This window comes from Pelodiscus sinensis, chromosome 2 (assembly GCF_049634645.1).
Source record: "Pelodiscus sinensis isolate JC-2024 chromosome 2, ASM4963464v1, whole genome shotgun sequence".
Taxonomy (NCBI): Eukaryota; Metazoa; Chordata; order Testudines; family Trionychidae; genus Pelodiscus; species Pelodiscus sinensis.
In genome coordinates, this window is record NC_134712.1 from 142,890,331 (window position 1) to 142,902,409 (window position 12,079).

General features: G+C 39.3%; 1 protein-coding gene across 2 annotated transcripts in view; it reads right to left on the reverse strand.

Annotated features, from left to right (window-relative positions):
* The window catches only part of ANKS6 (ankyrin repeat and sterile alpha motif domain containing 6), a 46,592-nt gene that overhangs the window by 13,345 nt on the left and 21,168 nt on the right, over positions 1-12,079 (reverse strand). The window contains exons 9-13 of one of the 2 annotated variants that reach the window (XM_075921528.1): positions 10,872-11,075; positions 9,927-10,092; positions 8,318-8,490; positions 6,905-7,094; positions 4,917-5,033 (exon numbers count right to left, since the gene is read on the reverse strand). In XM_075921528.1, the coding sequence (XP_075777643.1) occupies positions 4,917-5,033; positions 6,905-7,094; positions 8,318-8,490; positions 9,927-10,092; positions 10,872-11,075 (850 nt within the window). Of the gene's footprint in view, positions 1-4,916; positions 5,034-6,904; positions 7,098-8,317; positions 8,491-9,926; positions 10,093-10,871; positions 11,076-12,079 lie in introns of both variants that reach the window. The other variant, XM_075921527.1, reaches the window with a different exon arrangement.

Here is a 12,079-nt window from a genome sequence, read left to right on the forward strand (position 1 = left end):
TACATCTGTAGACTCACAATCTCTGTTATGTAACTGACTTAAGGATTACACTGACCCTAGGCTTCTCAGGTAATCGACTATTCAACTACTCTTCTACAACCCTAATACTAGCCACTGTCAGAAGGATAGTAGGCAAGATGGAGCACTGCTCTGGCCTAGAATGATGGCTCTTATGTACTTGAATATTCACTACTGCTCACAAAAGATCTGGTCAGCTTCAGAAAACTGTGCATGTGTGTGTCTGATGGTCCACCATAAGCTTTAGCGCTATGGTTAAAGAACTTGCCTGGGATGTGGGAAATTCACATTAGAATCCCCACTCTGCAAAAGGCACTTCTGAACTTAGAGTTCCCTCCTCCTCCTAGATAAGTGACTTAACCACCAGGTTACAGGCTCTTCTGGGCTAGATAGCTCTCAAGCGCTCTTTCTGAAGTTGTTCCACTTTGTATAAAGACACAATTATTTACTGGGTCAGAGTCAGAGACTCAGTGATTCTACAGCATGATCAGTAAGGCACTCTCCTTTAAGGTCTCGGAAATATGATTCAAATCTTCTCTCTGCCTGATTCAGATGAGCTATTTGACTTCACATCTTCTGCCTCCCAGTCAAGTGAGCTACTGAATAAGCTCTAGAACAGAGGTGGGTAATAAGCGGCCCATGGACTGGACTTGGTTTGCAAGGCTTAGTCCTTGGCAGGCCACCAGACACTTTATTTACCTGAGCAGTCACAGGTTCAACTGCTCGCTCCTCCCACTGGCCATGGATTGCTGTTCTCAGCCAATGGGAGCTGTAGGAAGCGGCATGGGCAAGTCACCGTTTACTGCAGCTCCCTTTGGCCAGCAAAGGTGAACCAAAGCAAGCAGGAGTGATGGGCACTCAGGTAAATAAAGCATCTGGAGGCCATCAGGGGCTAACCTTGGTGAACCACATCCAGTCCATGAGCTCCTTATTACCCATCCCTGCTACAGAATATCCTCAAGCTTCCCTTAGCATCAAAGAACTTTCTTACTTTCCTTAGATCTTCTGTGCCTTATTTTATGTCTCAGTTTTAAAAGATGGCATAAGAAACAGCCTACCATATTATAGCCAAAAAGTCACGAAGAAAACAGAAAACATATTATAATAGCTTCAGAAAAATATAATTAATTATATCTTAGCTGGACCTGAGAAAAATAAATAAATCTCTCTCGTGGAGCTGCAAGTGAGATATACTCTAATGGTATAATTCCATTTATCAAGAATAAATTTCAAACCTCCAATAACTTGAATGCTTAAGGGCTTGTTCTTCTTAGGTAAACAGTAAGTATGTATTTTTGGAAAAATGAATCATTAGTCATTCCAAATGATTGACCCTTCCTTGAAATTCTTTTAGGGCACTTTGAAAATTAAAAACAGAGCTTCAGAGTCAAGATAAACATATTTCTGATTCTCATAAGATGCAGCTTTGTTACATAAAATGCTGTTTTCCATGCACTAATCTTATTCTGATCTGCTTTTAAATATTTGGGGCTAGACTCCTTGCTCAAGTTCTGATCTCTTTGCTGTGTCTGAGCTGTTTTGTACAATTTGTGTCCATCATAGCTTGCAACTGCTCCATTAGTCTAGGGCTGGGGCAGATTAAAAATACAGAAGCCGTAAGTGGCTTCCTTACAGCCTTTTCCTTTCTCCTGCATGACAAAGACCTTAGTACATGACAGAATCTGATTACTGAGTCTCAAATTATGGGTTTGGGTTTCCCTTGCAAGAGCCAAAGGAATTAAAACTTGGAGCCTTTGATAGTTAACAATCTTTGTCAAACACACTTTTGAAATTTTATCACAATCAGTTAAACATTTAAACTACATCAGCAAAGTTTTACAAACAGTCACCTCTCCTGATATTAGACTGGACATATTATCTTAGATGTTTCTGTAGACTTGTCTCGCCCCTGACCTATGCTTTCTTTCTGCCATTCTACAAAAAAATACAATTTAATTTGAGAAGCCAAGTAAAAATAGGCAATCAAATTGAAAATTGCAAAAATATAAATGATGGAATTGCACAATGAAAACAATATTACTGTAAAATCATTTTCTTTGGAGATCCTATTCCTTTAAATAATGACACTTGCAATCCTCTCACAAAAGTTTCTCTCTTTATTTTCTTCTCACACTTAACTTTCTTTTTATTGTCCCCATTAATACAAGAACACCAAAAAAGACTTGAAAGGGGGAACAAGCTGAGGGTAATGAATATAAATCAGAAGTTAGGAACTGTAGGACATTGACAAGAAAAGCAAAGAAACAAAAGGAGAAGAATTCTATGGCCAGCAGAATTAAGAAGAATGAGAAGCAGCTTGTAAAACAAAAAGAATCCCAATAATGGTCAATTGGTCAATTACAAGCTGGAAATGGTAGAATTATCAATAATAATGCAGAAAAGTCAAACATCTTCAGTAAATATTCATGTTCTGTGTTTGGGGAAAAATAGAAGACATGGTAATGATAACACTCTTTCCGTTACACTAATATCTCTGGAGGATATTAAACAAAAGCTACTGAAATCAGACATTTTAAAATTAGCAGGTCCAGATAATTGCATAAGAGTTTTAAAAGACTGGACTCAGGATTTTGTTGGACAATAAACATTGATTTTCAATAAATTTCAATAATTTTTGGAGCACTGGGGATGTTCTAGAAGACTGGAAGAAAGCTAATGTGCACATTTTTAAAGTGGATACATAGGATTTCCTGGGTAATTATAGGTTTGTAAGCCTGGTATTAATTCCAGGCAGGAGCAACTGATATGGGACTCAATAACGAATTAAAGGAGGCTAACATCATTAATGCAAATCCAAATGGCTTTTCAGAAAATAGTTCCTGTCAAAATAACTTGATACCTTTTTGTGATGAGATTACAAGAGTGGTTGATAAAAGAAATAATGATGACATAATATAATTAGACTTCAGAATGGCATTTGCATTAGTATCAAGCAACAATCTGGTGGAAAAAATGGAATTATATAAAATTAACAAGGTACACATTAAATGGTTTAAAAACTAACTAGTTGTTCTCAAAATTAGCTGTAAACACAGAAAAATCAAATGGATGTATTCTAGTGGAGTTATGCAGAGATGAGTTCTTGGCCCTATGATATTTAACATTTTTATCAATGATCTTGAAGAAAACATAAAATCATCACTGATAAAGTTTGAAAATGACAAAAAAAATTGGGGGAATGGTAAATAATTAAGATGACGGGTCACTTGATAAACTCGACACAAGGAAACAATATTCACTTTAATCCAGCCAAAAGTAAATACATTCATCTAGGAACAAAGAATGTAGGCCATACTTAGAAGATGGGGGATTCTATACTGGGAAGCAGTGACTGAAAAAGATTTAGAGGTCATAATGAGTAATCAACTGAGCATGAGCTCCCAATATATCAATGTGGCCCAAATAGTTAATGAGATCTGGAACAGCATTAATGGGCATCTCAAGTATGAATAAAGATGTTATTTTACTTCTGTAGGTGACTGTGGTGTGACCACTGCTGGAATGTGTGTCCAGTCCTGCTGCTCACATTCCAAAGATGATGATAAACTGGAGAGGGTTCAGAGAAGAGAGTCACAAGAATGATTAAAGGATTAGAAAACCTGCCTTATAGCTATATCTCAAAGAACTCCTATGGCACCGATGCTAGCGTTGTTCCGGCGTCAGGCTAAAACCACCCTTTTTACTCATGCTTTTATTAATGTTTGAGTCTGTATGTGTGTGTTCCTTTTCTCTATATGTTTTTAGCTGGTTATGTCCCTCTGAGGTCTTATATTTTAAATTATCATATTTTAAATTTTTATATATATTTGTATTTTTTGTTTGTTTGTTCTTGTAAGCCGCCTTGAATATTTTAAATAGAAAGGCGGGGTAAAATATTTAAATAAATAAATAAATAAACTCAACCTACATAGCTTAAAAAAGCAAGGATAAGCAGTCATTTGATTACAGACTCAATGTACCTACATGGGAACAAATATTTAATAATGAGTTCTTCAGCATAGCATACAAAAGTATAATATGATCCAATGGCTGGAAGCTAGAGTAATTCAGACTGGTAATAAGTGTACATTTTTATGGTGACTGTAATTAACCACCAGAACATTTTACTAAGGGCCACAGTAGATTCACCATCACTGAACATTTTTCTATGCTCTAGAGAAGGGGTGAGGAACCTTTTTTGGGGTCAGGAGGCTGCAGACCCACTGAAAAAATCAGTCAGGGGCCACACACAAGCGAAAAGTAAAAAAACCCCAAACACTGATGTGGCCTCCTTGCACATCATAGCCCTTAGTCAGGGGAGGAGCCCTGAGCCTCAAGGGCCAGATCCAGGCAGCTGGGGGCTGCACCCTTGCTCTAAGGATTATTTTGGGGAAGTTCTATATCCTGTGTTCTACCAGAGGTCCACACCTTTAATCCTGGCTACAAATGTTTGTTCTATAATTTACGCTGATCTCCAGGGTCAAGTCTAGTTTAGAAAACATCCTTTAGATCTTTAAAAGCAAAGGTTCCGATTGTAAATCCTTACACAGTGGCTAAAAAAACCCCTAAAGGTTTTATGCTTACGGGAGAAGATAAGGTTAATTATGAAACCCCATTGTATCTCATATCCCTTTTTTTTCCTCTCAATGTCTTAGCTAGTTGGCTCACTTCTCTACACAATCTCAGTGTAATAGGTGATAAATACTGAAATATCTGGGTTTCATGGCTTTCTAGCCCTTTTTCATCAGGACCTTTTTGGTTGATACTAATATATAATTATATAAATTATGTCACTGGAGAGCAAGAGGGTTCAGAGGGATCTATCTACTAGCACTTCTACAATGCTGCCCATAGTAGAAAAAGCCCCCAGCAACGACATTCTGCACGAGAGAGCTTACCTTTCTCCAAGTTGTCACAAATGCCTTTTACTCTGACATGGTTTCTTCTTTCATGGTTTTCTATATCAGATGTTCTCAAACTATGGACAAATTTTTGGTGATCCGCCAAGTGGTTGCCTAAAAAGAAACCACACAAATCTCTTAAGTACTGTGCTCACTGTAACTATATCATAAGAATATGTGCAAATCAGCCGCCTAATGTCCTTTTCTGTGAAATAAAGAAAACCTTAAATACTGTGACAAGCCCTTGGACTTTTATTAATTTTGCTTACTAAGGAGCTTCTGAGTGATTGTGCCACTAGTGTTGCATATGTGCTGCACTGTGGCTCTAGCACTCCCAGAGGGTCTCTGAACAGTTATGCCAGCCATTCCCAACAGCTGGTTCGCAAACCACTGGCTGTTGGGCTGTGGCGGCTCTGGGAGCTGGGATATGCCACCCAGCACCTCTCCTTCCGCTACAGCTGTTGGGAGAGGCATGTCCTGTGCCGCCTCTCAACAAATCAGCACCAGGCAGGGGTGGGGTCTACTCCCGAACGTGGGAGAGCAGTTCACTGCACAGCGGGAGGGCTGCACGGAGCCTGACATAGCAGCCTTAGAGCAGCCGTAACGTGGGCAGCAGCACTCAGCTGGCGGCTAGAAGGCAGAGCAGGGCTAGGTGAGTGGGGCAGGGCAGGGCAGGCACTGGAGGTTCCGGGGGCGGGACTAGTGCTGGGGGGCTTTGTGGGTTGGGGGCTCTAAGAGGCAGAGGGATGACACTGGGGGGCACTGGGGGGACCAAGGTAATGAGTTGGCACTGGGGGGCTCTGGGGATGGGGCCACAGGAGCAGGGCTGGCCCTGGGGGGCTCTGGGGATGGGATAATATTGGGGACTGGAGGCTGGCACTCGGGAGGGACCCTGGGGGGATTGGGTGCAGTGGAGCTCTGGAAACAGGAGGCTGGCAGTGAGGGATCTGGTGGTGGTGGGCTCTAAGGGGCGGGGGGCTGACACGGAGGCATTTGGGATGGGGGGCCGGTCTTAGGGGCTCTGAGGGTGGTAGGCTGGCACTGGGGGGTTGGGTGCAGAGGACTCTGTGGTTAGTGGCTGGCACTGGTGGGGGTAGTGGAGGGGTGGGAGGCTCTAGGGATTAGGCTAGCACTGGGGGGCTCACGGGGCCAGGGTATAACCCAGCCCCGCCTCCCAGAGCCACTGTAAACAGCTGGCTTCAGCTGTGGCAAGCACCTACCACAAGCCAAAGCTGAAGCCAGCTGTTCATGGCAGTTCTGGGGGCCAGGGCTTTTGGCAGACGAGTAACATCTTCTTTGCATATTCATTATTTACATAATAAATTTACATATATGTAGATAAAATGTTGCCAGTCCACCAAAAGTGTATGAATGGGTTTGCCAGTCCATGGTATACAAAAGGTTGGGAACTGAACCATTGATCTATGCCACTGGAGGAGGAAGCTTACAGTGCCACAGCACCACTGATGTAGCCATAGGGCCTTAATTCTCAAGTTCAGAGTAGAACTGCATTGAACTTGTGTTTCTGTAGCACAGAAACATCAAGTCCAGGATTGTGACACAGCTCCAGGATTTTGTAGGAGAAGCAGTTTGGATTCGGGAATGTTAAAATGCATTTAATTAAGTAATCATGTAACCACTGAAAATTTCACGAGCAGGCACCTTCCTGGAGCTGGTGCACGTGGGGAGACAGCTTTTAAGCATGCTCCTTGTGCATACCTGACCCCCTCCCAGCTGCATACTAACCTGCATGTAACCATGCATGTTAACCAATGAGCCCAGAAGAAACCCCTCTATATGAATGGCACTCCAAGACTTTGGGGGCTGGACTCGCTGAAGAGTTAAGGAGCTCCCAATCTCCATCTGTTAGAATATTTTTAAATTTCCAGAAAAGACACAAGCCTTCTTGTTTTTCTCTTGTGCACAAAACCAGTATCATCAGGGCTTCTAACACTTTGTTTTCTTGACTGTGATGATCCACTCACCTTCCTCAGTAATAGTGCCACTGCTAGAGCCACCATTGCTCTTGGCTGGTCTGTGAGAGGAAGAGAGAGAGGACTCTGCATTGTGAACCTTAGGGGATGGGGATGGAGATGGGGATGGTGTGAGAGTTGGCGATGTGCTCTTAGATGTAGATGAGGTCCCAGATGGAGGTCTTTTGTTCATATCTAGTTTCTGCTATAGTTAACAAAAACAGAGAAATGTTTTTATTCACAAAAACTACCATACCATTAATCATTATAAATAAGACCCCATTTCAGTAAAGCAGTTAAACAAATCCTTAAGGTTGTAATTATATCCCATGGAAGCCAACTGAGCAATGCTGGTTCATACCAACTGAAAATCTCACCTCAAAAGGAAAGGATATTTGTTAATCACTCAGGTCTGGAATAAAGCAATAATCCACCACCATCCACCCACCCCCACACCCACTCTCAGCCCCACCCCCCCACACACTCCAAACAAAAATGGATGCAAATGTTCATTCCAATAATTGTTGATAGAGGATATTATTATTATCTTAACTTTGGATACAAGTTTTTCATTCACAAATTTAACTAAAACACTACGGATTTAAAACCATAATTTAGGCCCTTCCCCTGCAGTTTAGACCTGGCTTAAGTGCTTACAAATCAATTTCTTTATGAAGCTAAAGCTGAAAGTTATATAATTCTGCTTCTCCAGAAAGAAATGTTTGGATTATCTCTTGCATATTATACCAGCTTTGTACCTCTGGATCCAGTTCAGGAGAGCACTCACATATGTTCCTAAATCCCACTGGCTTCAAATTTGAAGTTAAGCATATGCTCACATATTTTGCCAAACTGGAGCCTGAATTCTTAGAAATTCATTTCATTACAGCTGCATAACCCATCTCATGTAATTGACTTTCTTAAAGAGAAAGGACATCAGCACTGCTATTTATATATCTTTAAATTTCCATGAAAATGCTGCCTCCTAACCCCCTTCCACGCATCTTCACATCTGATTATGAAAACTTTAAAATTTTGTTCCAAAGAATTAGCTACTCAGCAGTGTCAGATTCAGGTGGCTTTGCTCACTAAGCAGTCACATGTTAGTTTGAAAGAATTATTTTCAGGAAATCTATTAAAGTCTAGACCGTGTTTACATTTATTTAAAATAAACCAAGCAGAAAATAAATAAAAACAAAACTTCACTTTGTTCTTGCCTGGCCATGCACAGATTTGTTACTAAGAGAAAGTTTTTGGGAGCTGATATGTTCCTACCAGTGTATCAGACATTCATACATTTTAATCACTTCTATGTTGTGTAACTGTGTTACCTACCATGCATGACTTAGGTATGTTTCATTACCTGATTTTGTTGAGTATTAGCTATTTTGGCAATAGGAAAATTAAACTCAGGTGCACATATACCTTTGCTATATGTCCATTGCTAGCTATCTGTACATGCTGCTGCAGTTCAGGAAGAGTAGATGAAGCAACTGTGTGGACTGAACTACAATGCTGGCTGGGTTTCTGTTCAGGTAAACCTGCTGCTTTTTTCCTTTGGGCTGCAATTTGAGACAAAACACTATCTGCACTGCCACCTGAGGAGGAACCATAAATGTTAAAAAAGTTAGATCTAAACAAGCAACATATTAAATAAATTGATAGAATGTTAAAACAATAGATTAACCTGGCACAGCTGCCTCCGCAGACAGAGGTTGCTCCGGCAGCAGTCCCTGTCTACAGGGGGGGAGGGTTCGAGCTTGGGGAGTCTGCAGGCTGAGGCTGCTGCCGGGCTCCAGATAATGAAAATGAATATGCATTGGCCTGCACTGCTTTAGAACCCATCATCAACATAGACATATGTTCTCTAGAATGGTGGTTGAAGCATGAGGGACGTATGAATCTTTAGCACATATGGCACATAAATATTTTTGTAATTCTGTCTACAACACGGCCACACAAATGCCTGTTTTCACTTTCAGGTGATACTGTAAACAAGAAGCAGGCAACATTATTTCCTGCAAATATAAACAAACTTGTTTGTCTTAGTGAACAAGAAGTAGTACTCAGTGGACTCGTAAGCTCTTAAGTTTTACACTATTTTATTTCTGAATGCAGGATTTTTTGGACATAATTCTACATTTTTAAGTTCAAATTTTCATAATAAAGATATTGCACTACAGTACTTGTATTCGGTAAGCTGAAAAATACAATTTCTTTTATTTTTTACAGTGTAAATATTTCTAACAAAAATAAACAAAGTGAGCACTATACACTTTACATTGTGTGTTATAACTGAAATCAATATACTTTGAAATGTAGACGACATCCAAAATATTTAAATAAAGGGTATTTTATTATTTTTTAAAAGTGCAATTAATCATGATTAATTTTAATCACACAATGGTGATTGATTTTTAATCGCTTGACAGCCCTAACATTTTTTGCATGTTAAATTTACCACAATTTATTTATGAAATATGTATGTACCTCCGCACATTTAACCCGTACTTACAAAATAAATATTTTTCAAAAATATTTATGAAAGTCTCTATCATAATATATGCAAAAATGGAATACAGCAGGCAAGAATTCTCGATAGGTTTTATGCCTGGAATGTCTTGCTTGGATCTGGATAGCATGCATGTTTGTAGTTTGATTTTTGTTTCTTTTAATTAAAACATCAAAACTTTTCAGCCAAAAAAATAAGCGATAAATGAAAAAAAGACTAATGTGCATGAAAAAATATTAAGATAAAAACTTGTCCTTTAGGACAACATACCTACTCTGTAATTTTAACTGTATGGATATACCCCAATTAAAGTCACTGAGGTTGCTCAGCTATAGGTCAGCTTTGGTTCCAAATGTACGATAGGGCCCTTAGTCTCTCATTGTGACTGTCTGTGGTTCCTGTTCAACCACGGTAATGGGAATTTTGCAGGCACTAGTATAACTTCTACCTTACCTATGAACTCAGATTACCTTGCTGAATATGTCTTAGTGATTTTTTATATCTGAAATAAAAAATATAAACCTGATCTATTATGGAGTTCTCCACCAAGTCTGTTGATTCCAGCTATGTTGTTAGATCCACCAGAAGAATGCGGTGAGTGATTGAAGTTATTTGAATTTGAGGGAGAAGCAGGTCTTCTTGCAAAGCCTGGCAATTTGACCAGCCTAGTACCTTTGGTAACAGATGTCTAAAAGAGCAAGAAATAGCAGATAATGCTTTAAACACAATTGTACTTGCCATAAAAGTCAGTGACTTTCTCTGAGGATCAAAATGGAGATAAAAAGTGAAAATGATTATTCTCTTGGACATTACAAAATCATAATTCAAGTAGGAATAAAGTAGTAATTTAAAAATAGTCCTCTTCTTTTGGTTTTTGTCTAAAAATGCCATCATTAGAACACAAGCAATATGAAGTCTCAAGATCACAACATATGCTTAGTTCTCCAAAACTTCATACTTTTAAGTAACTGATTTGCTTCTTTCAGTTCAGTTCTTTTCCCCTTCCTTCCTTCCTGAACTTACTTCCAACTCAAGTAGCCCCTATTCTGATACGCACGAGCTTACTTTGGGGACTAAACCATATCATTTGGAATCTATGAACTCCGCAGCAGTTTGTAAGACATCCATCTCAGTGCTTAGGAGCTTATTGTGTAAAAAAAAAAAAAAAAAAAAAAAGTGTGGCATGCAAGCTCTTACTTTCCTTACGTTTCTCTTCTTAAAGAAGGGTATTTTTCCTGAGAAGCGAAGTTTAGAGGGGCAAATCAGTCTAAAGATTTGGACATTTAAATTAAAAAAAACCTTACAGTGGAAAATATATGATTCTACAAGATGTACTCATGGCTACACCTTGCAAAAATCCAAGAGGACCATAAATCTGACAGACAGCTATCAACCTATTGTGTCTTATCAACCAAATTTCCTGGAGAGAACAACGGACAATATTTGTTGTACAATGCATTCACTTACTACGTCAGAGTTTGCACTGCTGTTAAAATCATGTTTGATCCCTCGCTGTGGCAAGGCAGTCCTCATCTGTTCAGTCTTGCCATCTTTGTTCATTCGTGTTCGGTCAGAATTCCACAGCTCAAAACTTGAAGGAGGTAAGAAAGGAGGAATAACTGCCTTCAGTTTATCACTAGGTAGTCTAGTAAATGGAGCACCACTTCTTAACTGAGAAGAAAAAAAAATGACCTCTATTTAGAAAGATATATTTGACTCCAAATATATGCATTTGAAAGAGGAAATGAAGCTATGTAGAGAATGGAAGACTTTTAATATATCAAAATAAAAGAATGGTGGGGGAGTATAAAGATTTTTAAATAAGCAAAAAACAATTTTGTCAAGACATAAACATCTCTGAACGTATATAATTCAGAACAATAGGTAGAAGCAGCGGAAATGATGTGGTGACCATAAACCTTGCATATGTGTATCTTGGCACTCTTAAGAAAACAATGAGGAGTTCTGTGGCACCTTAAAAACTAACAGATTTATACCCAAACAGACTTATTTGGGCATAAGCTTTTGCATGCGTTTGACAAAGTGGTTTTTACCCAAGAAAGCTTATGCCCAAATAAATCTGCTAGTCTTTAAGTTACCACAGGAGTCCTCATTATTTTTGCAGATACAGACTAACACGGCTACCTCCCTGACACTTGTCTCCCTTAAGTGGTGAAAGTTGCCCTGTCAAATATATCTATTTTCTTCCTTTCTTTGGGCCTAATCCCGGCTCTCAATGAGGTCAACAGGAGTGTTAATTTAGTTGCTTCTGAATAGAATAAAAACTCTGTGGGTTCCCAGATGAGACCCCTGGGAAGGAGTGAACAATTGCATACTGTGTCCCTTTGGGATCTCCTGGAAAAGAAGAAGAAGAAAAACTGAAGTCCTTCTCTACCCCAGTTCCCTCAGTCAATAATTGTTTTTCTTATGAAATAAATGGCTCTTTAAGATCTAATGAAATCAGCATAGGTATTTTAACCTTTTACAATTGGGCACAAAGAGGTTATCAACTGAAGAGAATGCAGTTACAACTGTAGGTTGTGGCAGAATCTGAAGCCAGACTAGAACAAAGGAGAGGAGAAATATGTATGATGCTGAAAAGTGGAGGTTTTGAGATAGCTCAAATATTGCTGAAAATGTAAGCACCAAGAGAAGCTCTGTTCATTGTGAATTTT